Here is a 26,404-nt window from a genome sequence, read left to right on the forward strand (position 1 = left end):
AAGTTGGCTCTTTCTGTTGGCTCAGCAAAACATTTGACTGACCCAAGTCCTGTACTATCCTAAGTCTCCCAGTGTTTGAAAAGATGTTAATCTCTGTGGTGCCTTCTGTTTTCAGTTACTAGGAGGTAGGACATCCTTCGATGCCTCATGCTGTAAAGTTTATGGATGATTACCTCTATTACAGAAAAAATACTTGAGCAGCAACTCTTTCTGCTGCCAAGAGAAGCTTCAGGCCTTGCACTTGAAGCAGAGCACCACATGCATAGAAAGCACCGTGTACGGCTGGGCCTTAGGGCAAAGGATGAACAGCAGCTATAAGAAAATAGCCTTATCTCAAAGACCAAAAAGATGTCAACAGTTGCAGGTCTCATCTATTAGAACCAGGCAGGTAAACACTTAATAGTAAACACTCTCTGCAAACACTGAGCTCAGAGAGTTGCAGCCTCCCAGATGGAAACTGAGATCCCAGAGCAGAATTCCTGTGTGTCTGTGTAGTATTATTTCCAAAGAACATGACTAATCTGTGCACTCTGGGTGTCTCCCATATCCTAACAGAATCCATGGTATGCTCCCTACCAGACACCATCCTCAGTGTTTCACTTGGATTCTCCCACTTTGATTTCACCCATTCAGATCCAAAACAGAGAATAAGGATGTTATTCGTTAAGCAGGTTGGGAACACCAAGTCCCTGGCTTTGCTGATATGGGGTTATCAGCAAACACCTCTGAGCCCATGCAGCATTGCTCTGATGGGTCACATTGATGCACAAATGGAGGAGGAAGCAGAGATGTTATTTTGTCTATATAACTTTATTAAACTCATGAAGCATGCAATAAGGTAGTTAATATTCCTCTGCTGCTGAGAGCAGTTCTGTTTGAGTTTCTACACTCAAAGTACCTGTGACTTTCCTCTCTCTCTTCGCCATCTAGCATTTCCTTGTCTAACAAACTTGAAAGTCACTGTTCTTCCCCAGGGATCCTTAGATATGTACATGGAGAGGTCCCAAAGAAGAGGGTGAGCATCATAAAACCTGTATCTCCCCAGCTGTCCTCACTGGCGCAGTTACCTATAAAGCCATGCCCTTAAACTATGATTACCACAAATTTATTCTCTACAGCTGCCATGTAAGAAGCTCAGCTCACTCAAATAGTAGCTAGGATAAAGGGTGCAATGTAAATATTGCTTAATATAAACCTAAGTCCTTAGGATTAGTGTCATGGCTCCACAAGACGCCGCTGGCACTGGACTGGATGCAGCTCCGTGTCGGACTGTGCTACTCTGTGCTGCAGGGAGCTTCTGCAGCCTCCCCGTTGTGCCAACAGCACGGGCAGGGTGCCCTAAGGGGTCACCTCTTCACCAGGACCTCTCGGCGTGACGTTCCCCAGCCCAACTGAGCGCCAAAAGCCAATCGCCCGCACCCCGAAACATCTCGGTCAGCTACAGCGACGCCGGCACCCCTTCCCTTCTCTCCTCAGCCCTGCCCCTACCCAGCATCTTCCTCCACCTCGGTGCCCGGCCCCGCGGGAAGAACGTGCCCCCCGGCCCGTGGGGTCCACGGGGGTCGGGCCGGGCCTGCGCAGGCCCTCGGGAGGAGCGGCCCCTCTGAGGGAGCGGGCACGGGCGGCGGCGGCGGCGGCGGAGGAGGCGGGGGCCGGCGGGTCCCGGCACCCCCGGGGCGGGCAGGGGGCGGGAGCGGCGGCGCCCCCCGGCCGCCGAGGGGCCGCGCCGGGCGCTGGGGCGGGGTCTGCGGGCGCCGGCAGGGCGGGCGGCGGCGGGCGCCACGTCGGCAGCGGGGACGGCCGGAGGAGTAAAGTCTGAGCGCAGCCCGGGCGGGCCGAGCGAGCCGTGAGGTGAGTGAGGGAGTGAAGGAGCGATGAGCGGCCGCTGCCCCCCGGCCCCGCCGCCAGCCGGGCAACCCCCGAGCGCCCTCCCTGCCACCCCGCGGAGGATGGGGAACTTCGAGGGGAGGAGGCGGCAGAGCGACCGGCGCGCCCCGGCGGAGCTGCCGGCGGGAGAGGCGGGTCAGGGATGCGGAGCCACCGCCACCTGCCCCCGGCACGGGCACAGCCCGGCCGCCTTTGTGCTTCCTGCCGCGGCGCCGCGGGGCGGGAGGGCCGGGCCGGGCGTAGCGGCTCCGCCGCGGCCTTGGCTGCCACGTCAGTGCCGCCGCCCTGCGCCGAGATACCGGCGGTGCCCGCGCCCGCCCGGCCGGGGATATGGGCGGGGGTCGCTGCCGGGCCGCCTCCGGAGCTCCGCCGGGCACGCAGGTGGCTGCGAGGGGAGGACGCGGCGGGGACTGCGGGGCTTCGGCCGCCCGAGGGTAAGCGGGGGGCGGCTTCTCGGGTGCGGGACCGAAGGCAAGGTGGGCTCCTCTGCCCTACCGCTGCCATTCTCCCTGAGCCGGACTCCCTTGGAGGAGGCGGTCCCACCTCCTACCTAGGAGGGAGCCGTGCTCGCCTCGGCCTGGCTCCTGGATGGTCTTGTTCTCCCTCGTGAGTTTCTCCGACCCAGGAGAAGCTTTGTTTTGTGTTTTCTTCTTTTTGAACTTTGCTGTGTTCGAATGTTTGCTGTAGTAACATGCTCTTTGTTTCATCCACATCTCCAGAGTCCAGCTTAATGGACTAGGGTATGAAGAGTTTTTTTGTGAGCTGTTTGAGACCAGCTTAGCTTTCCACATCCACCTAGCCTAGGCGTTTATATGGTGTGGCCTGGAAATCAAGGCAAGTTGTTTTAGCCGTATGCCTGGTTCTGGTCACTGTATGAACTGCAGAGACAGCTTCTGTGGATGCAATTAAATGCTTCCTTCTGCTCATTTAATTGGGGTAAAAATGACAACTCTGAATGAGTTGGGGTGAAAATGAATGCAGCTAGAGGGGTACGTACAAGATTGCTTAATATAGCATGTAAGTGCTGATTGTGTATGCGCATCAGTTTTAAGTCTGCTCAGTAAATATTATCCAGGATATAATGTAAAGCTTTCTGTTAAGCTGTGGTTGAATATTCAGAAAAGTTAGTATTGCCTTCTCAGTTTAGAAATGGACAGCACTACAAAAGTGCAGACTGAAAAGTGGTCCTTGTCCAGCAAGTGACCAGATCTAAATGTCAGGTAGGAGCCAACAAACAGGTGGTGGATGCTAGGGAAAAGATTAGTTCATTAGCCGAGGTGGAAAGGAAGTTCAGAAACTCCTTTATTGCTGGCTGTTAGGCACGGCCAGGTTTTGTCTTTGAGGGTCTTCTGGAAAAGCAGGTCTGAGACTGATCTGGAGCTCAGGCATTAGGAGAGTATTAAAAGAAGTGGGGACGTGAGGAAAACTCTTCTGAAAACTGAGCTAGGAGGAGGCAGAGGATGACAAAATTGGTAAAATGGAGTTTTCATGGTCTTTCTGAAGCTGTGCCATGCACCTTACTGGAATTAACCATGTACTTCTTAGGAACCAGTTTTGGAGAACTAGAAAAGGGAAATTCTGTTTCATGCCACCTTTGATTTTATGTCTTGTAAATCATTGCATCAGAGAAAACTTGATTGCTGACATCAGGTGTTCTGTAGAGCTTCTTCTGGAGCCTGATCTATTTTTCAGTTGACAGTGATGGAGAAATGGTGGATTCTCTATCCATGGTAGATATCATAGTAATGTCCTGGGCAGAGTTTAGGGGTTTTTTTGCAGGAGATACTATATTTGTCTTTTGCTTTTAATTGTGGTACGTGTTTGGTTTTTAATACAGATATGTTGCATTACCTTTCCAGCTGTGTTCAGTATCCTGCATACTGTGAGCCTGTTACATACTTTACTTATGGCAACTTCCTTTGGAGGAAGTTGTAGCCCATCCTGCTGTAGGCTTGGAAGTAAGTTGTAGTTCACACCTGAAAACTTCTGATCAACTTCTTGTGGTCTTTACTTGAAAATCCACCTTTTTTTGTGGCATGCTTGCTTCCAATCCAGTCTTGCTTTGTATATAAATCTGAATTTTAAAACTTGGGTTTTAATCTGAAGGCTTATTGAAATATTAGCTATGCTCTTGGTTTTTAGCTACGTGCCTTGATTTGTTTTTGTACTTTAGTGCTGTTAGCACTAACATTTCTTGCAGAAGCTCGTTCAACTCTCCCATGCAGTAGCAAATTGAAACACACATTTCCATGTTGGCTGTGCTCTGAGGTGTCTGCGAGAACTAAGAGCACTGAGCACAATTGCTTGTGACATGTTACAAGCCCTAATCCAAGGAGTAAGGCAGCAAAGCTGATAGTGAGGGGTTGCTTGTGCAGCTTGAAGCAGTACCCTGAAGAGCAGCCATAGGTGGGATTACCTTTTTTGGCTTCATGCTTATTTCCTTGTTTAATTTGGAGAGTAGAGCACTGTTGCTCTTCCAGAAATTTCTTTCCTAAACTATCATACCTAAAAATATTTTTTTTCCATGTACATGAAATACATCAAGTTCATTCAGAAATCTGCTGCAGCTGCTGGAAGAGGGGAAGAAGAGCTGTGCATGTGTCAAGGGTTGTTTATTTTCCATCAGTTCTGTAGCCAGGCTTTCTACCTGCATAGCTGGTAGCCAGAAGGAACAAGACAGGGCAATGGATTTGTTTGCAGCTCTGTCAGGTGGAAGTTCCAGCACTGGCTGCTGCTGCAGCCGTCTAGAGCAGCATCAAACTGCCAGCTGAAATTGGCCCCATCCTTGGGTCGTTTCACTGCTGCCCACAAATATCTGAGTAGTGGCGTTGAAACAAACCAGTTTTCACTGGCTGCTGCTTGGGCCAGGTTTGCTGTGCTAAGACAGAAGGGCTTTTTGTCTGTAAAGGCAGAAAGACACCAAGAGCATCCGCTGAAACTTGGGAAGTTACATCTGTAATGGTTAGAGCCCACTTCTTGATTGAAGGCTAAAACTTTACACAAATTACTGTCCAAGAACTGCAGGCTCATTAAGGAGCGTTTGTGTCTTAACAAGGATTGTTGTGCTTCATAGCAATCCTCATGGCAGCACATGGAACAAGTAAAATCTTCATTGCCCAGAAGGAATTGGTGTTTTGGTGACATAAATCTCTAAAAATGTGGCATCTTAAGGCCGTGCCAGGTGTGCTTCTTCCATACTGTGGGGATTTGTATTCCTGATTCCCAATGTACACCCATGGCAGGTATGTGACAGTCACTGTTCCCTAAGATGTCATTAACCTTCTGCCTTTCTCATAGGTGTATGCAGAATACTTTTGTGGAAACAACTAACTAGAAATATTCACAACATATTCAAGAAATATATTTGGTAAGTTTTATTTCAATCAGCTTTGATGTGAATGTAATGTACTTGTAGCTGTGCCGTTACTTCTAGAGCTTCTTTCATTCAGGATCTTATAACACTATTAATGTTACAAATAGCTATTGAATTAAAAACCCTCTAATAAACAATTTCTTTTTTTTTTTTTGTACAACAGTGTAAAACATTTAAGCTTTCTATGTATTTCATATTCTGAAAATATGGAAGTAATGTTTTCTTTAAAATCAGTTGAGTGACTTCCATCTTTTTTTTTTTTTGTATGAAGGCTACAATTTATTTTAATGTATTGCTAAGAAAGATAAGTTATCCCTTATCTCTTGAATGAATAGCATCTTCATAAGCACGCAGGAGGAAAAAACCCAAGAAGTAGTTTACATTTATCCCTGTTTGAAATCTCTTTTAAGATCTGGATTTGCTTCCTTTTCTTGATATGAGAAAAGACAGATGAAGAAGAAAACTGGAGTGTGTCAGTGATATAATAGATTTCTGCTTCATGAATGTCCCTATGAGTTTTGCTGGGCCTCATGGAGATCCTGCTTCATTCCGTGTCATCATTTAATGAAGATGTTAAATGAAGCTGGAGGCTTTTCTGCAGTGACACAACTGAATTTGGCATCACAGGATGAAAATGCAAAAGAAAGATCTTTTTGCTTGCTTTCTTCTTCCCTTCTTCCCTTTTTCTTTTTTTTCTTTGGCCAGTCTTAGTGTACTTTGAAGAAAATTCTGAGAATGTATGAGAAGAGTTCCAAAGTTCAGGTTTCTGATAAGTATTTGCCTTGTTGCGTACGCCTGCAGTGCTGGTAATTATTGTGAATAATGATTCAGTGCATAGTGGGGACTTTGAATCTGCAGCTTCAAAGTTTCCAAAGTTTCTTAACCTATAGTGTGTCTGAATGACTTAACACTGCACAAAAGTCTTACGCTTGCATCTCTGGGTCACTGCCCTCGATTTCAGCTGAGTTGTAATCTCTGTTGGCTCTCAGAACTTTGTTTTCTCTTCTTTCTGGGGACACATCTTCAGGGGGAGGCTTGAACAGGATCCTCCCTTAGGATACACTGCAGTCTGGTGACCAGGGGCCTCTGGTGCAAAGCAGGACATACAAGCTTAGATCTTAATGGACAAATGAGGCCTTGAGTGCTTTTACCTCCATGGTATTATGCAAAATGTAGTGAGTGGTTTCTGTATTTCTGTCTCCAGTTTTTGAAGAAAAAAGTTGTATTCCTGCCCTCTTGTTCTCAAGACTGGATGAAGTAATCTGCCGCCAAGCAATTATTCCAGGCCTTTGACCTGCAGTCAATAGAAATACTCATCTTAAATCTCTGGAAGGGAGCCAGGTTTAAAACATGCTCCTGTGCATATCCTGTTCACCAGATATGCTGCACCCTGTTCAGTACACAGGATTTTTGCATCGCTTTTCAGTCCTTCAGCTCTTCTGACGTATTAAATTGGATACAAGGATGCGTAATGCAAACTGTAATGCAGATATTTGAAAATTTTCTGTAGAAGTCCTTTGCTGGATCTTGGTCTTGATTCTGGAATTCCCTGGAGAGCTTCTACAGAAAAACAAAAGTACCTGAATTGTGCTTTGTGAGATCTTGTGTGCCAAGTTGTGTTTCAGGTCAAGCTGTGAGCCTTTTCTGACAGTGATATGCTTCTGGTTTTGCTTGCACTGATATCATAGAATAGTGAGTAAAATCTAGTACAGGCTGGTTGGGTACATCTTGCAGCATCATGGAATCATCAAGGTTGGAAGAGATTATCAAGATCATCCAGTCTAACCACGCACTTAGCATCCCTGGAGTGCTTCCAGGCACCTGTAGAAGCACCCATCAAACAGTAGTTTTCAACTTTCTGATCTGCTAAACCCCTGAAACTCCCTTCTGCGTGGAACAAATTCAGTTCCACCAAGAGTGGTGGACTGTGACCAACTTGCCTTAGCTGCTGTTCTCAGATGTAGTAGTTCTCTGTTGACTTCTGGGGTTTGATAGTAGCAAGTTGCCAGTGCCTGAAGAAAGACCACTGGGATCTGTCTAGTTGCGAGTGAAGTATTTCTGTTGCAATTGTGTTAAACCAGTGCATGTAGATTATATATATGTGACCTTGAGGTTCAAGGAAAGGTAATGGGAAGGACTGGCCAATCTGAACCACTTTTTATATAGTGCTGTGATTTTATATGTGCTGCTATTTTTTTTTCTTTTTGTACTCAATATATTTTTATATTCAGTATACTTTTTGACTAGACTAGAAATTCTGCTGTGAAATTCCCCTGCCATTACATTGCTTTGCTCATTTAGCTTTGCAGGAGCTGAAACCAAACCTAACAGTCTAAACTAAACTGTGGAGAGTTATGAAAGCAATCCTTACCTCTCTTGTCTGCCGGTCTATCTATTGGACAGGTCCTGTCTTAATTAAATACTGGTATTGCATCTTGTACAGCAGATTCCAGGGGCTTCCTCTGAGCTGTGTCTGCTGTTAATGTTGTTGTACCCAATACCTTCTTAATAGCAGAAATACTAAACTTTGTGTGAAGTCTCGTGATGGTTTCTAGTGTTCTACCTGTGTCTAAAACTGGTAACTTACTCCAGCTCCCCTCTAACTTAATAATCCCTGGCAGTGTTTTCTCTGTCCTTTTAAGATTAGATAGTTTTTCTGAATCTCTTATGTGCAATTGTTGACAGAAACATTTCAGAAGCTCAAACAAGCAATTTCATCTTGTGTTCTTTTAGGAGTTACATGCTGTCTAGATACAAATAAATTCATGGAGGTAGTTCTTTATAGAAAAATAATTTACCTCTGGCTTTACTCATTTGTCCCCATTGAGTCTGCTTTAAAACTGTTTTGATCACTTTTTCATTCCTTTGTTTGAATTAAGACTTGCTAGGTTCTGACTTTTATTTTACTCTTTTTAGGACTTTCCCTAAGGCAGTGGTTAAACTCCTTCCACGTTCCTGGTAATCATCTTCATGACCAAAATGGCCATATATTAATTAGGAACATAGTTGCTTCATCTTGATACAGATATTTTGATTGAATAATGTCAGGCCTGTCAGTTTCTTCTGTCTAATCTTTTTTACAGTGCTTTATATTATTTCAAGTTGGAGAAAAGCAACAAACCTACGTGGAATTTCACATAGTGAGGGTGATAACCTTGTATTTCTTCCAGCTTGTGTTAGGTGAATGCAAAGAAGTCATGTAGTATCTGCACTTGGTCTTTTCTCAGAACCTGATTGTCCTCATTTACTCCCTGTGATTGGTCAGGTTCATTTTTTAAAATTTTCTTCCCCATATTTGTGATTAAATAAAATAACAAATTCTGTAATTGATACTTCTAAAAGTTGTCTTTTAGCCCTCATGTTTTAATCTTCCAACTTGTTGTGTTGCTACTCTGCAACCTCCTCACAAGGGGAAGAGGGGGAGCAGGCACTGATCTCTTCTCTCTGGTGACCAGTGACAGGACCCAAGGGAAAGGCCTAAAGTTGTGTCAAGGGAAGTTTAGGGTGGGTATTAGGAAAAGGCTCCCCCAGAGTGTGTCTGGGCACTGGAACAACTCCCCAGGAAAGTGGTCACAGCACCAAGCCTGACGGAGTTCAAGAAGCATTTAGACAATGCTCTCAGGTGCATGGTGTAATTCTTGGGGCTGTGCTGTGCAGGGCCAGGAGTTGGACTTGGTGATCCTTGTGGTTTCCTCTCAACTTGGGATATCATGTGATACTTTCCTGTTTCTTAGCTAGCATGTTTGGATTTCTGGCTTTTGAGTGGCACTTGTTCAGCATTTCTGTCAAATTTGCCATCCTGGCAGTAGGTTGTTTTTGCTTTCTTGTTCAGTTTCTTGTATAAAGGTACCTGTCCTTTCTGAGGTCTGAACTGATAGCCTTAGTGCTGATTGGGCTCTTTATTACTCAGTTTAGGCTTGTTTCTCATCCAAAGATCCATGATTTAGTATGTGGGTGCCAGTTTTTATCATGATGTTTTAATTTCATAATAGTACTGTGAAGGTTTTAGTTCATTTTCCAGATGAGTCTTCCCACCTGCTTCTGCCTCCGCATTCCTTCTTCAGATCCCAGCCACTGCTTTCTCACCCAGAGCATGTACAGTGAGATTTGGGCATGGCAAGAGAAGCGGGAATTATTTTTGTGGCACTTGTTGACTCCTGGAAGAAATTAAATTATTTAAAGACTTGTACAGAGGGAAGGGTACTAAGAACTGCTGGCAGAAAGAGAGAAGGATGCTGACTGGTGTAATGTGACTTGTTTTTCCTTTTTCTGACCTTGGTGCTTGCTGAGGAGGGAAAGAAAGATTAGCATGAGGACTCAAGGGAGGAGGCAGGACTTAATATCAAGGCATGCTTTGGTGGGGGAGGAAAGCAGGAAGGAAATCTGGACTGGTTATTACTTTCTTCCCCACCAGAGGAAAAATTCTGTAAAGCAGAGCTGCTGGGCTCTGCTGAGAGAAAGCTGAGCTTTCTCTTATGCTTTGCCTGTCAGGGACTGCTTCTCTAGAACTGCTCTAGGAAACAGCTTCTGATGTAAAGAAATCTTCCCTGAAATGTTTCTATTGGAAGATTGGGTAGAGCTAGAACAATCTAGTTCTGCTGTCATCACTGCGCCCTTTATGCAGCTCTGTGACAAGATAAATCCTGTGTTTCTGTTGCAGTTCTTCCATCTTGTTTTCACAGCATTTGTTCAAATTATGCTGGAAGGACTTGTTTTTTTAAACAGCTTTCCAGGTACCTGCAGATCTCACAGGCCTGCTGCTGTTGTTTCTCTAGTGGCCACCACCTCTATGATTGCTAGGCTTTTCTTTTTCAGTACTTAAACATAAGCTGTTGTATGGCAGTAGCTGTTTTTGTTTTCCTACTTGTTGTCTTCCTGATTGATTTTTAGGTTTGAGATGCACTTGGTGTGGTGTGGCAGCTCTCACCAAGCCTACTGATGTGGTGGAGAGCTCCTTTACTGAGTCTGGTTGAAGAATGCAAAAACACAGTCTGATAATAAAAGTAGCATTTGACAGAACCTGCTAGCTTATCTAATAATGAAAAAGTTATCTTTGTGAAACTTAAAATACTTGAATTTTGGATTCATGGATTACATTTATGCTTTGCCAAAAGAGATGTATAGCACATGTGTATTTCTTTTTTTAGGCAATAATGAACCAAATGGACAAAAATCAACAGGAAGTCCCATCATACCTTCATGATGAACCACCAGAAGGTATGTATTAGTTTTCATGATATGAAGTAAATTAATCAGAAGGTCAGCTCTCTCTTTAAAAAATGGATCTGCAAGCTGAACACTTTTAACTTTCTTTTACATAACAGTAAACAAACTGGAATTACCAACCTGGGATTAGATGGGCCTGGGTTATTGTTCACTTCTGCATTATCATGATTACAAAAAGGCCACTGAATATAACTGAGTAAACAACTGTACCTATAAATTATCGAGAAGATGGGCAGTTACTGAAGGACTTAATTTGCAGATTAGTTTCCAGAGATATGAATTGGTTTAATGGGTATTTATTTCTGCTATTCATTATATGAGACAGAAAGAGCCAGCTTCATTTTTTGACATGTTGATGTATTCATAGTGCATGTGACTTTTATGCAAGATGTGTTTAAAAAAATACAGAATTTCATTACTGCTTCTGGAGACTGTTTTCCACCATACAATTAAAAGTGATTCCAACTGTTCACAATCTCATAGTTTCATAAAAACAACCACACACTTTGTTAATGCAGTGACATCGTGGTCTCCTGAACCAACTGAATATTAAATTTGCTATTAGATCTGCAGAGGAAATGCAGTTGCAGATGAGCAGTTTCTTCCAAGCTGTGGACTAGCAGGATTGAGCAGAGTTGTGTTTGCATAATGTGACTGGAAACATACTAGATCAAAAGCAATTCTTGGCGCACAGGTTGTCTGTGTTCCGTCTGCTCTTGCTTTAAAACCAAATGTGTTGGATGTAGAGGTCGGTGAGTCATGATTCCTCTCGGTTCATTGCTCTTCAGTTTATAATGGCCTTTAAAAGTTCTGTTTGTTGGTCTGGGTTATTTTTCACCTCAGCTTTTTTATGTTGTATAACTGAACAATTTACTTCATTTGAAGAACAGTATTATCCACTAACTGTAGCAGAAAGCACTGGAGTAGCTCACTCTATTCTTAACAGCTATTAGGCAAGAAACACAAGTAGAAGAAAATGAGAGGAAAGGGAAAAATAGGTTTTCGTGGAACAGTAATTCTTCATCTTGATTATACTTGTTATAGTAGTATGGTATGAGAACAAAAACCTTGGTCTTTTGGTGTTACGATCCCAGAAGCATTTCTGATAGCAAATGCCTGATTGGAGGCTACACCTTAATATGTTACCTTCAAGTCTAATTTTTAAGGCTGGGTTTTGCTTGCTTAGTTGTTAGGGGTTTTTTTGCCTTAAAGATTTAATTGTGTTTTATACACGTTAAACATCATGCACAGAAAGTGAACAGTGGTGTGAAAACTAGAACTTTTTCTTTATTGAGTAAGGCAATGAAACAAGTGGGTATTTTTTTATCTTCCTAGAGTATTCACTAGGTTTTCCAGATTCAGAGCATACCAGCAGAATTTGATTATCACTGGGTATTCCAAAGTTTTACTTAAAATCTGTGAGCAGCTAAGACTTATTTTCTTCTGCACATTGTTTTCTTTCAGTATGACAACAACTATTTTGAATATGAAGTCTAAATAGATGGAGAAAGTTGGTGTATGAAAGTTAGAGGGAATAGAATGAAGCACAGCTTATCTTAATGTGAGCTCCATCCTTGAAGAGGCTTTTTCCTTTTGGTTCTGTTTCACGTGCGTGCTTCAAGCCTTACAAGTTTAGTTAAAATATTGTAATACCCTTGAAAAACAACCCCATTTTGAATGTTCTGCCAGGCCTTATATATATGATAAACCTACACCATCACAGAAAGACGGCCAAATGTGGATGGAAGGATACCAGATCAATGCTGGCAAGATCATCTCTCTGAACAGGCTGCCAAAATACTCCTTAAAGGAAAGGCTCAATTCCAAAACCAATTTGCAATTTTTTCCTTAAGACAGAAATAGTTGTAGTTTGTTCAAATCATGCTCAACAAGCTTTAAAGGATGCGTGGAAGAAGCTTTTGTGCTCCTGCTTTTTATGAGTAGTGCTATTCTAATTCTGTCTTGCAAGTGGCACCAACCTTTGCAACCTAAGTTCATTCAAACTCTTGTTTATTCTTGGATTCCTTTCAGTGGGAAGCTGGCTGCAAAATAGCCTGGTAGAGCCAACTCCTGGATAGGGAACTTATGTCATTTTCTCAGTGCTCCATAAATCACAGAATATTCTGAGTTGGAAAGCACCCACAAGGATCATCAAGCCCAACTCTTAAGTGGAGGGTACACATGGGGATCACCTCACAACCTTGGTGTTATCAGCACCATGTCTAAGTGACTGAGCCAATCTCCTTAGATTTAGGCATGATCTGGTATTCTTTGGAAACATACTCTTTAGAGAAAAGGAGACCAGGGATGTGTGTCCTACAACAGAAATCAACTGGCAGTAAAACTTCACAGCACTGGGTGTTTGTTAGACCTCATGGACAATGCAAACAGGATGGAAATAGAATGTGCCAGCCATTACCAGAAGTTATTTATACACCATCATGTTCTGTATTTACACCTGTGAAATAGAGTAGATATCAAAGGACTACCTGAAGTAAGGTAAAAAAAAAACCACGTAAAGATTACATTTGTTTGTTTCTCTTATTAAAGTTAGTTATGATGGATCAGTTCTTGCTTACATCAGTTCTGATTCAGTGAAATCAGATCTTAAAATTCAGTGGGATGAAACTTCACACCTGTTTTACCCCGGTGACAGCAAACCAGTTAAGTGAAGTGAAACAGTTTCTGACCAAATTTGTTACAAGTTCTATTAGTCTCATCACAAGAATCCTCTAGTGAATAATCCAAGACATTGGATTTTATAGCAGACTCTGCATGTTTCCTTCTGCGTGTGATGCTTTAAAGGATTTCTGTATGTAAATAGAAATTCTGCTCTCTGTGTGTTTGTGTTGGCAGTGCATTTTTGCTGGAAATGTCCATGTTGAAAGCTGATGGCCTAGAATGAACCAGCAAGGGTATTATTACATGGCTTTAAGTAAAAGGCTGTCATTTATGTTTTCAGTTTCTATTATCTATATCAATTTCTTAAATAGGACACCAGTGTAAGCTGGAAGGACTCGGTATTTTCAACTCCTTGGGCTTCACTATTCCATATCCTTATTTTCCCTTTTTGTCAACTTTGTAGGAAATTCTCTCATTTAGGTGGCATTTTTTGCTTGAATTATTCCAGGTATGAGATAGGAACTCTGACCTTTACAGTTTTTTAATGAATTCTGAGTTCTGGCATTATCACAAATGCATTGGCAGTGCATGGAAAATTGCTCACCCTAGTTTTCATCTTGTAGTATATGGGTGCTGGAACATGACTCTTGGAATCTGTGCTCTGGATGCAAGTTGTGGGCAGTGAGGGAGCTGGGGACAGACCTGTTATGCTGGTTCTCCTAAGGCATGTTGCAGTGGAAAGTCACTGTGTTGGCGTGGCTGGACAGAGGTCTCCCGTGCATCCAGGGCTGGTTTTTCTTTCCTGCTGCCTCCTTGAGTAGTTGTCCTCCAAGTGTCTTATTTCTGCTCCTGACTCCCTCACCTCTTTATTTCATGTCTGTTTATTCCCTAGCTCTGCCCACTGTGGTTCCACTTGCTTTTTTCTTGGTTTCCCTCTTGTTTGTTATTTGGAACTAGGTATTGTATGATCATCCAAGAAGAGCGACCTGCAAGGTAAGTATAGGCTGTGTGCAATGGCTATTAGGCTAGAAAAGGAAATACTTTTGAGTAATGTTTTTAGAAAATGCTTAAATTCTGGTGCTGAGATTGATTTTCTTGTTGTTTCTTCCCTTAGGGTCACTCAAAGGCCACCCGCAGCAGCAGGCTGGCATGCTTTCTCGTGTGACTGGTGGCCTCTTCAGTGTCACAAAGGGAGCTGTCGGTGCCACGATTGGGGGCGTTGCTTGGATTGGAGGGAAGAGCTTGGAAATTACCAAAACAGCAGTCACATCTGTGCCTTCCATGGGAGTGGGTCTAGTGAAAGGAAGTGTTTCTGCTGTAGCTGGAGGCGTTACAGCTGTAGGATCTGCTGTTGCAAGTAAAGTGCCTTTAACAGGAAAGAAAAAGGACAAGTCCGACTAAAACCAAAACTGAGACATACTCAATTCTCCAGAATATTGCATCAGTGGCATTAAAATCTGCGAAGATTGGGACCATGAGAAGCCATGTGTCTTAGACACTTTATCTTCTAACGAGTTGTGCAAGTAACTCGATTTCATCTGAAAAGGACAGAAGAAGCTTGGCTAGCACAGCGTATGAGGATTTATTAGAGCCTAGATTGAAGCTTTGTATCTGGTGAAATGTTACACTTGATAACTATAGAAGTGAGTGTATCTGAAGGAATAATACGTATTTGAATAGTTATTTACTGTACGTCTTCTGCAGTTTTGGACTAAAATGTGAATGTAGAAACTCGGTAGTCTCTGTGATGCCATCGATACAATGAGATGCCAATTACTGTTCTCAGTGGTTTCCACATCCTCCTGCTAAGGATCCTTCAGCTGTGTAAAAGCACTGTTGGACATACCCAGTCTTGGTTATGTACAGGCAGCCTGTAAACTATTCCTGACTGCATTCTGCCAGTGAAGACTGGAGCAGAGACTGGAGGTGTGCAGGAATTGGAAATGAGAATGGGAGATAGAAGTGTAAAAGTTTAACAACATGGTAGAAAGTCTCAGAAAGAGTGAACTATCTTAACGCCTTACTGGAATAAAATACCTTTTTACTAGGTGAAGCTGTGTAAAGAACTGTCCTGTCGTTTCAGTACAGTTTACAGAATGAGCCTTAGGCTCTTTATAAATCCTTATATCTGAAACTTTGTCAGTTTTTACTGAAAATGTGATTGCTTCATCTCAGGTGTATTTAATAATATGCATCTATCTCCTACAAGTGAGACCTTGCTTCTAATGAACTTCTTATAGACGCTAGAAAAAATGACAGCCTGTGGAAACTGGGCTGATGTTTGTGGTCATCTAGCACAGCTGTCTAACTGGCTAGGAATTCTTGTGTAGCTGGAAACCACTGAAGAACTAGCAAAGCTGTTCTCTCAACTCCGTGACACACCAGGTTAGCTTTTTGCTCTGTTTAGGCAAATGCAAGGAAATTTTCACTACGTTTCTTGTACTTTCCACTTTGATTTTTGAGTAAAATGCAATACTTGTATTTAAAACAAACCAAAAACTGTAGATGAGGCCTTAAAAAAATGAAACACGATTCAAGTAATTTGTATACTGACAGATTCCAAATGTTGACACCTCAAATGGGAATACCTGTACATCCTCTGCAGCATGTGAGGCAAAATGCACTTGTAATGGCACAACGCGAGGTTGCCTTAAAATAGAAACCATTTGTGATCTTTTATTTGTGTACTGTTTTTGCAGGTATGTCACCTCTTTAGAAGCCCATGGAAGGCGTCTGTTCATGTTGTGTATGCAGTATTTTCTAAAAACTTGTGTTTCTATGGAGAACTTGTACGCTTACTTTTTTCAGTGGCTGTGGTTGTACTAGAAGGTTATATGAGGGGGACTTCTTAAAAATGAAAAAAACCTGAAACATATCACTTGTCAAACTTAATCCTCTGTTCATGGGTGTTGAAAGTACACCATGTCTCAATTATGGTACTGTAGTCACCCAATCTCCTGAGCCATTGGTACTTCAACAGCAAAAACCCAGGAAGTGGTGTCTGCTCCTTCTGTTAGGTGCACCGGCTGCTTGGTTCTGATCTGCTGCAAGGGTGTAATGAGGTAAGTTGATGCAATAAATAGAAGACTTTTAACTATTTTTTTTATAGTCAAAAGCAAATTGCATAGAATATAGTATTGTTAGAGGTACCAGTTAGCTCTAGATGTGAGCTAGCCTGCATATCAGAGGCAATTTTGCTGCAGCATATAATATAGTATGGTCTGCTCCCATGCAATTTCCAATATAGCAATATTCCCCAAGTGCTGCCACTGAACTCTTTTAAAAAGAGTCACCTGTTTGGAGCACAGTGATAATTTGTGACAGTCAGCCAAACTATTCCTATTAGTTTTTCTGTAAATGCTGAACTGGTCATAGTCATGTTTTTTACTAAATTATTTTATTTTAAACTTTGAAACTTGGAGCAAAACAAGTGTGGTCTGAGATTAGCAATGTTAGGTATGTTAAGAGTTGCCAACACTTCATTATGTTTTGTTCTTAACATATCCTGTAGCTGTTGAGTCTTGTAACTGAACATGGCATATGGTTTTAGTTTTCAAAGAGCTTAGCTTTGTCCTGTATCCTGTGTATTTTCCATTCACTTATGAAACTTGCTTCATCTTAAAAACTTGCTCCAGTTCTGTCCTGCCACCTGTGAAACATTAAATTGTTGCTGTTTCAGACATTTGAAAACTTCCTTAGTTTATAAACCTAAGTTTATGCCTTAGGTATAAATCTTCCCACAGTACCACACTCCAGAGTGTCTTTTATTTATATCTACTTAGTACCAACCAGCTCTTAACAAAAGCTGTAACTTCAGTGTATAAACTGTGCACAGACACAGCACAAAATGTTTTGCACTAATTTTCTTTTCCCCTGGTCAATGATGCTTGGGAATACCCAGTTTTAAGATCATAGTGTGCTGAATGCAATATGGAACTGAAATTTTCTGGGGGAGTGAGGTTGTTCTTTTGCCTTGGGATTGTTTTTGTGGTAGCTTTATTTCACTTTCCTTTTCCCAGTCCCTGTTTCAAAAGGGGAAATGTTTATGAAGGCAGCTGGGATGCCTGACTGCTCTCCAGGTAGTGAAAGGCTTACGTACAGCCTGGTCCACAGTCACTGTGAGTAACAAAAGATGAGTACTTCAGCAATACAATGCTTTGGTGACTGGGAGCTTTCCTGAGGTTTTATTGCAAATGAAACCTGTGAAGAAGAGAGAAACAGTTCCCAGGATTGAGTTATGAATTTGGACTGACTGACTTCATCTGGTAGTAGAGAATAAGAGCATTTCTGCTCATGCTTTTATTTTGAAAGGGGAAGAGAAATTGAAACATTCAGAATGCATAACTCAGTGCTGTGAGTTAGTTGTGATAACTCAGGCTGTGAGTTAGTTAAGGAAATACATCCTTTTCCTGTTCTCTTGCCACTGGAAATAATTTAAGTGATGGGAATAAGCTGTTTGAAGAACTTTTTAGAAACAGATACCTGTAGAAATGATAGAACTAAATATTCAGGGAAAATACTGTTCTTATTTTCCTTTCCTCCTAAGCTACCAATCAGGTCTCTGGCTCAGTTACAGGTTGTGTTAGTAAGAGCTTTGGAGAGCTGACATGCTCCTTTGTGTCTGAGGGGAAGGAGGCTTTTGAATTCAGATTAATATTGTGGTCTGCTTAATAGCTGAGCAGAGAAGGACAGTCAGAAAGTGACAAAGGCAAGTTCCTGTGAATTTTTAATATGGCTGTCTTCCCAGTTTCCTCTTAAAAAATAACGTGTTTTGAAAGATTCAGCATAGACACAGCCTGGTACCACAGCCTGATTTTTTTCATAATGGTGATACATCCCCTTCTTGAATTCCTGCCACTGTCACACGTGCTCTTGTTAAGAGTGGTATTTCCCCCCAGAAACGCCTGTCACGTCTGCACTTGCCTGCAGAGTGCTCAGTGTAAGACCTTCAGCTGCTGAGATCTTGAGACTGCTCCTACCAGGTGTTCCCAGCCCTTTCCCAGTGCACAGCAGATAATGTGGCAGTCTTTATAAAATCATCATTCTTTCAGCCCACCCTCTGGACCAGTAACTCCATGCCAGCTTTCTTCAGCAATTACAAACCACATTTTAAGAAACGGAGGCCTGGACTTGCTGCCAAAATGTGTGTTGAAGAATGCCTGGAGTGAGGGTGGTGTGTAGCTGGTTTTTATACTGTTGTCAAGAGGGAATATGTGTGGAATAGCTACTTGAAAAAGTCTGAGAAGTAAAGTCACTGATGATCCTAATTCTGTTGAAATGATTGTCAGTGATGCTGCTATTTTATATTATCATTCACAGTCCATAAATGAGAAGAAATCAAATCCCTTGAGAACTTAAACACTGTCTGATAGCTACTATTTTGAAAGCCAGCACTTGTCGCCAATTGTCATATGGTGTTATCTGAGAAGCAGTGCCACCCATATATTTAGAAACTGTTGCAGCTGTTTGCAAATCTGGTACTCATGTTTAATCACCAGTGGTTTACAGACTAGAGTTTTGATGCACCTAATAGAAAAGCATGACATTCTCTGTTCTCCTACAATCATTTGAGACTTGAATCTCCCTAATCTTTCCTGTCCCCAAACCTTGCTAGAAGAGATTAAGGACTATACAATAGCAAGAAATGTATCTCCTCCTGTTCCAGACCTTTTGGAAAAATTTTGACATCTCAGAAATGTAAAGGTTGTTATCTTGTGGCTTCTTTGCGTTGTGGTTTGTACACAAACATACTGGAGTCTTACCATAGCAGTCAGTGAATACAAAACCATCATGTCCCACCCCTGTGCTTAGGACAGGGCTTTCCTGTCCAAGAAATCAAGTCTTGTTGAAGGTCAGGATCCAGGAGCTAAAGCTACTTCAGCAATAAGGAAAAGAACTCAAAGAGCATTTCCTGAAGACAGTGAACCAGCAGATTGATGAACACTGCTGGAAAAATACTATTCCTCCTTTTGTCTTCCTCAGATAAAAATTGTGCTAATCAGTACCATGGGCTGTGGTGTTGTGCAGTGACAGAGCTGAAAATCTAAGGCAGTTAATGCCCCATCAGGTAAGAAAATGTCACATCTGAGGTACTCTTAGGAAAAGGCAACCTTTATCATAACTGTAACTTCTATGATATTATTTGAAAGCATTAGAATACTACAATTGTACACTGAAGTTGTGCCTAAGACCCCCTCCTGGACAAAGTACATTGTAAGACTACAGACTTGATTAAGATTGCTTTTCTTCCATCTCTTCTTGAAGAACCAACTTCCCTTTTAATTTGCTTTCGCATAACTTGAAGTACAGCATTCAAATTAATCTTCAATGTGTAGAGGAGCAACAGGATTAAAAATTGGTCTCTCCTTCTTTGATTGTATCTTACCATAAGTAACTTCAAAATCTTTTTTAGTACCATTCAAGCTTTCTAGATTTCCACTCTTTATATCATATCCTAATGCAGAGAGCTTTTTAATTCGGTACTGAACGATTTGTGTTGTCAACTCCAGCACCATTGGTGTCTCTCTAATCTGTGCTATAGAAATACCTTCCTTCAGTAGTCCTTCAAGTCTTTCTTCCAAAACCGGAACAGAATAGTAGAGAAGGGCTGGGCATTTCAGCACTAGTTGTTTTAGTTCTTGATCACTGCACTTGAAGGTGTTTTTGGAGAAAAGAATACTCTTCTGCATAGTGGTAGAATTAAGTTGAAAAATGAATCCTTTAAGTTTGGATAGCAGCTGTAGGACTTCCTGGTCAGTGAAATCATTCTTTTGGAGAAATTCCAAGTTCTCCTGGATTGTGGTGGAAGTATTTAATAAAATAAATGGATTTTGGCTCAATAGCTTCAGTATCCAGATCTTCATATTTGCTTCAGAACCCCCTAAATTTAAATAATTTCTTTGTAATGTCTCTATCACAGTTTTGTTTTTCTCAACAGGGTTATAGAAAATATTGGGTGCACTTGTCAAGAACCTGGTGATTATATTATTCTTAAGTCCCAGCTCTTGAAAAAATAGTATGTTTGCCTTCTGGTTCTGCTGATACTCAGTAGTAAAAAAAGATTCTGGAAATTGCTCTATTAATTTAATCAGCTGTTTTTCATTCTGGCATACTAATTGCCATAAAGCTCTTTGAGAGTTTATCTCTGCTGGGGTGTGAAGAATTGCCTCCGGACAGCGTTCTATAATGTTGGCTACAGTGGTCTCGTCTGCTCCCATTTCCTGTAAGATACCAGCAATTTCTTTAACATAGGCCACATCCTGGAGAAGGACCCATTCCTTCAGTCTGCGTATCTTCGTTATGTCAACTGACAAACTGTAGAGATTCTCAAGGGTTTTTTTATTTTCTTCTTTTGACTTGGTATCAGTTGTGTTACTGGAATGTATTAGGAAGCTTTTGTTTGTTATGTCAGGCCACACTGATGAAAGCTTCGGTCCTGGGTTACGGCTCTGAGATCTTGTCAACAGAAGAGTGAACGTGTCTTTTGCACCGTGAGCGACTCCTCTCAACATCATGGAAGTCAGTCCTGTGGAGACACAACAACTGTAAGAAAACACATTTAAGGAAGGAGGTAATGGTCAAGATCATCGATGTTTAGACAGAACTGGCATAAGAAATTACTCTCCAGAGTGGTTTTAGTTACTAGTGCAAAATCCAGCTTTCACATGAAAGCAGGGGGAAAGACTATTTTTGAAAGGTTAGTGTTCTGATGGATACATTACTGGAAGAGTTACATGGATGCAACAGACTTGATGTGGGGCAGTGCTCTCTCCATATCAATGCCTGCAGTCATACAAGCTCCAAACTGTCAGCCATTTCTTGTAGCTAATATTGTTACTGCATTTTAGATCACTCACACTGTATGAGGAAAATGATTCATGCAACTTCATTTGACAGCAATCCCACTAAATTAACAAAAAATGGCAGCTTAAATCTCTTTCTTAGTTCTTATGAATGTATTTGCTTTAACTTCTCAAGCATTATTTGGAGTGTGAGTTGTTCTTTCATGTGTCAGAGATCCACCACGCAGTGCTGCATTAGCAGCAGTTTGTAGCATAATTTCATTTTGAAATCATTCGTTATATAATTAAGGGAAAAAAAAGTCACATGAACCTTTATGTAAGTGTTTTTCACCAGCCGAGTGTGTTAATTGAGTTTGAATAAGCACCGTGGTATTTTGGGGGAGGAAGCAAGTACACAGTAACATTTGTAGGCCTTCACCTACCTCTTCCAGCACCTAGTTTGCTACAGCTGCTCCCTGCACCAATGCCTTATTTCTGCCTCCAGGTCTCTTCTGGAGGCAGTCCTTGTGGAATAGGTGTGTGGCTGTGCTGGAGTCCACAGGGCCAACCCCACACCTCACCTTTGCCCAAACTCACTGCCCAGTTATCACCAATAGCACATGCACTGTCACTTGCTCTGCAGGGGCAAAGGAGCTGCAGCAATCAAAGAAAGATATCATCAAGTGTATCTTTAACTTCCTGGGGGGTGTTTTCATAACGACCCTTTGGAAGTACTGACTGTGAGAGGGAGAACTGCTGATCTCTGCAATACTCCTGCAAATAGCTGCTGCTGGTAACATGCTTAAAACTGCTCAAACTGAAAGTGAGAACATTTGGACAGTTGCTTTCACCTCTCCCTAAGTATAGCATGCTTCAAAAAATACCTACCTGAGCACTGCTAAATTACTTTCGGTTGGGTTTTTGTTTGTTTGTTTTTTTTGGTGTTGTTTGTTTTTGTTTTTTGGGGGTTTTTTAGGAGAGAAAATACTGTTATGATCACGCAGCCTAATCTCCTGTCCAACAGACCTCAATACCTGTCACAGAGCTGCACAAGAGCCCTAGAATTTTCCTTCGAGCCCATCTTCTACGAAAATAATGTGGTTTGTTTAGAGAACTTTAGTGGTAGGTCCTCTTTCTAGTTGCCAGGTATAGTTAAATATTTTATAGATGTAAATCCTTCATCTCAAGAAAGTGTACCTTTGCTTTTTTTCTGCTTCTGAGGTGGACTACTGTTATGTTACTACATCATAAACTAACAGACTATGACATAATTTCCTATATGCACACTTATGTTATTAACAGAAGCTGTTTATTGATAACTTGTTCTCTAGTATTATTTCACACCTCTAAGGCAAAACCAATTGCCTAATGTGCTGGTTGTGTCAGAATCCCAGGGCTGATGGTTTTGTCTTCCTACACCTTGTGACTTAAGAAATGCTGTCCCAAGCCCCACAACAGAACAAGTGATTTTTCCCAGTAACCCTGGAAGTACTGGAAGTGTAGGTAAGTCACAGATGTTTTGTCTGCTGACCTTTCCATGTCCTGAAAAATTGGCTGCAAACTAAATCTCTCCTCTACAGGACTGACACAACTGCCTGTGTCTGAGCACTCTGAGTAGTTCTACTGAGTTTAGTGGGTCCAGTCAGAATAACCAAATTTCTGAAGGATCAGGGTTTTCTTCTTTAATGCTTCAGCTTAGCTAGAAGTGGCCAGCAAAGTGAAGTGTTGTTAAAATTGTTTGGAATGTCAAATAATATTTCCAAAGTACAAACTGGAAAAATATCCATGACTAACTTTAATGCATAATCCTGCTCTTAAACAAAATTCCTTTGAGAGTAATGCAGTCCCTTAAAATACTGTAATTTTTACTATTATAGAACCTTTTAAAAATTCTGATATAGTAAATTGTGCTCTTCTAAAATCTGACATAGAAATGGTTGTTACATTTATTTAAAATAAGCTTTACATTTTCTGAAAATGACTGGCATCATAGTCAATTTGTCCCTTTTGTTTGTGAGGATCATCAGAACCACGGAATACTGTAAAAGAAAGGAAAACTTTATTTGCCAAAACTCATTTGACTGGGGTACTCAGGAGTCCTTGTAAAAAAGCCCAATGCAAACTACAACATGCAAAATAACATGAATGGATTTGAATGTCTTGGAGTTCTGTAGAAACCAAGAAGATTTGAGTATTGATTTGATGTATTTCCAAGTCCGTAGATGACAGTATCACATTTCCAGGGTATGTAACTGCTTTCAAGAATTCAGAGTTCTCTTAAAGCTCTGGTTGGATCTAATGCATGTTCTAATGCATAGGACTCCACTGTAACTTTTTACATACTTAGATTGCTGTGGGGATTGTAAAGCAATTGAGAGATTAAGAAGAAAAACTGAGCCAGCTCAGATAAGGTGCTTGCAGCACTGCCAGCAGCACCCTCTCACTACCAAGTGTTAGAACAGCAATAAGGAAGTGAGCTAATGTAGAAGTTGCCTGTGATCCTGCTTGCTAGCACACTAGCAGAGACATGCATATACGAAGTAAAGGGGTGCTGTAAGTTTCATTATTTAATGAGACTTCTATGTAAATCTTCTATAGGAAATAGCTACAAGGATCAACTGGTTGATTTATCACCCATGTGAATCTCTGAATGTGTGTTTTGAGACTCAAGTATCACTTTTTTTAAAATTAGCAAACCCAAACTTTTACTCATGCTAGATTGTTCACAAAATCTTTCCGTAAAGATGGCAACAAGTATGGCTGCTGACCACTACCACTCTCATTATAGGAAACTTAGCAGGCTGTAAAAAATTAAATTAAACTCCTGAATGCCTAGATTGAACTTTGAACCAAGAAGAGTAGGTATCTACCTAGAAGATAGCAGTGTAGACAGGGTTTGAATGGTTTGTGAAGGAATCTGGGCTGGTCAGAGGTTGCAGTTTTTTAGATTAATGCACAGTAAATGTTTGCACTTCTACACTTACAAAAAAATTAATCCCTGCTTTGCATTAGTGGTGGAAATGAAGTAAATGATTATAAAATATATGCCAGACCAACAGAAAGCTTTCTAGAAAATAATATAGAGGATCCTAGGATAATCCAAGTTTGAAGGGACCTCAAGAGCTCAAAGCAGGGTCTGCAGGATCCAGGCTGCTTTGTCCAGTCAGGTCTTTAAAACCTTCATGGATGGAGCCCAGCCGGCCTGTGTGGGTTACATGTTCTACTGCTCAGCTATCCTCATAGGGAAAAAGCTTTTTCTTACATCCAGGAAAGGAGAGACATTTGAAAAGTGCTTAAGGACGCACTGCACTATTTAAACCACTGGTCATTAAGTGGCGGTGCTTTCAGCACAGACAAAACAAGGGTCTCCATCACAGCCTTCTCCCACAGCTCGGCCCGTCCCTTTCCCACCCTTTGGACTCCGCTTGGGGGCGGAGAGGCAGGAGGCGGATTTTCTGCTGCAGCCAGCCCGGGAGCCGCAGGCCCATCCCGCCCCGAGTGCCGCTCCTGCCGCAGTCACCGGCGGCCGTGCCCCGCACCCGGGGGTCCCTCCCCTGCCGCGCATCCCTCGGAGCCGCCCTCGCCATCCTCAGCGCCGCGCCGGCCCCTCTGCCCCCGCGCCCCGGTGCCGGCCCCGCCGCCCCCGGCCGCGCTCACCGGCCTCGCCGCCGCCGCCGGGCCGCTCCACCGCCGCCGCGCGGGGGGCGCCGGCACGTACCATGTGCCGGGCACGGGGGGCGCGGCTGAGCCGCAGGGCCGTGGCCGCCCGCAGCGGGAGCCGGCCCGGGCTCCCCCGGGGCGGAACTGCCCGGGCCAGCGCTTGCGGAGCAGGCCCGGCCGGCGCTCGGAAAAGTGAAAGGCCGGTGGATTAAAACAGCTTGCAAAGAGAAGTAGCGGGCTAAGTAGAAAAAAAAACAAAAAAAAATTGGATAAAAATTTCTAAGTAATACAATAGCAATGAACGGAGCGTTTGAAAGTCAGACTACTTGAGTGCCTGTGCTCTGACGGGAAGTAGATGATCCTTTGGATTCAGTAACACCGACATCATGATCGGAGGCTTGCCTTACACCAGTGTATTTTCTTCATATGACACTGCCTTATTACACAATTACATATAGTCATTTGGCTTATATTGCTTTGCTGGTGGCTTTTCAGAAGTTCATTGAGCTGTGATGGTGAGAGCTATCTTCCTCTATCTTAATTTTTTTAGCCATGTCTACTAATATTTCTCATCTAGAGTAACAAATCAGCAGTCACCTAAATGATTTCTAGACTAGAAATATTTTACTAGAGGTGTTTGGATTTTTTAACTAACTCCAAGTCTGCACAATCACATCTTTCAGAGAGTGAAAATCACTGCTGTCGTCTATGTGAACCTTTCTTTTGTAAGCTACATGTTCAGGAGTCTGTACTCGATGTAAAAAAGAGCTAATGAAGAAGAGAAATGCCATAGAAAGAAACTTTGCTCTAGGAGCAGGGTTCAAGCTTGGTCTCCTGAATAACAGCTGTTCCAAGAGCAGTTAACGAAGTCTGTGAGTATAATGCAAACAATGATGTCAAAAACATGCATCTAAAAAAATAGCTTCTAATTTGTAAGAGAAAATGTACCGTATACTTCCTTCTTTGTTTTTTTCATTTCATGCCTCCGTGTTATCTTTTTTCCCTTCTATCTTCTCCCCAGTCTCTTCATTTTTGCATTCACAGTCTGGGATAAATTTGCAATATTGTTTAAAAAAAGTTATTCACAAGAGAACACTGTAGAGAGGTTTACTTGTATGAGTTCTTTGATTAACTGTCATTCTATTTTCTATTTCAGCTAAGTTGGAGTGGCTCTTCCCTTGAGATCTGACATTTTAATTAATACAGTCTGTATCTATTATATATTAATATATCCTAATACAATATTAATTATACATTAATATGTTCTTTCTCTCACTTCTGAGTCAAGAACAAACTGTCTCGCATAGAAGGCATGGCCAGATAGAGACAAATAGTGTTTTGACATAATGATATGCTAATGATATACTGTAATTGTTATTTAGCCTGTAGCAACAAAACAGCCTAGACACTGATGCTTTTCATGGCTGCAATTTGTTTAAGAAACCACAAGGTCTAGTGAGGAAGGGCTGTTTCAACCTCAGTATTCCAAGAAGGCAGATTGGTTGATGCTGGACTTTATTCAGGGCTATCTTCAGTGTGGCAGCCTTGTGGAGAGCTAGCAGGACACAAAATGAGTAGGAAAAAGCAATTTAAATGTTTGAAATAAAAGCTGTGTTGTGAAGTGACTTTCCTTGAAAATAAGGATTTTACTTCTTTAGTGTGTTCAAAAATTATAGAATTCAAATGAGCTTGGTGGACAGTGGTTAATAACTACTGAACTTTCTTTTTATTTTTTATTTGAAAATTATTTATCAAATATTTGGATAATAATAATAATAATAATAATAATAATAATAATAATAATAATAATAATAATAATAATAATACAACCAGGCAAATAAGAATGTACTTTGTA

The 26,404-nt window shown here is 41.9% G+C and overlaps 2 protein-coding genes across 7 annotated transcripts; one reads left to right on the plus strand and one right to left on the minus strand.

Annotated features, from left to right (window-relative positions):
• Positions 1 to 1,706: 1,706 nt before the first annotated feature.
• On the plus strand, positions 1,707 to 16,089 carry LOC131592047 (transmembrane protein 263). Of its 6 annotated transcripts, XM_058863295.1 has the most exons (5): positions 2,081 to 2,321; positions 3,747 to 3,845; positions 5,185 to 5,254; positions 10,408 to 10,477; positions 14,223 to 16,089. In XM_058863295.1, the coding sequence occupies exons 4-5, from the start codon at positions 10,414 to 10,416 to the stop codon at positions 14,507 to 14,509; spliced, it is 351 nt and encodes a 116-aa protein (XP_058719278.1). In that variant the 5' UTR covers positions 2,081 to 2,321; positions 3,747 to 3,845; positions 5,185 to 5,254; positions 10,408 to 10,413; the 3' UTR covers positions 14,510 to 16,089. The 6 variants fall into 6 exon arrangements, with proteins under 6 accessions (XP_058719280.1, XP_058719277.1, XP_058719281.1 ...); XM_058863294.1 differs by lacking the exons at positions 2,081 to 2,321; positions 3,747 to 3,845 and adding an exon at positions 1,711 to 1,851; XM_058863292.1 differs by lacking the exon at positions 3,747 to 3,845.
• Positions 16,090 to 19,230: 3,141 nt separating this feature from the next.
• LOC131592048 (transcription termination factor 2, mitochondrial-like) lies at positions 19,231 to 24,795 on the minus strand. Its single transcript, XM_058863299.1, has 2 exons — positions 24,547 to 24,795; positions 19,231 to 20,633 (listed from the first exon to the last, which is right to left on the minus strand). Exons 1-2 carry the CDS (start codon positions 24,608 to 24,610, stop codon positions 19,426 to 19,428), a joined length of 1,272 nt encoding a protein of 423 aa, XP_058719282.1. The 5' UTR covers positions 24,611 to 24,795; the 3' UTR covers positions 19,231 to 19,425.
• Between the last annotated feature and the right edge of the window lie 1,609 nt (positions 24,796 to 26,404).

Source organism: Poecile atricapillus, chromosome W (genome assembly GCF_030490865.1).
Source record: "Poecile atricapillus isolate bPoeAtr1 chromosome W, bPoeAtr1.hap1, whole genome shotgun sequence".
Lineage (NCBI taxonomy): Eukaryota > Metazoa > Chordata > Aves > Passeriformes > Paridae > Poecile > Poecile atricapillus.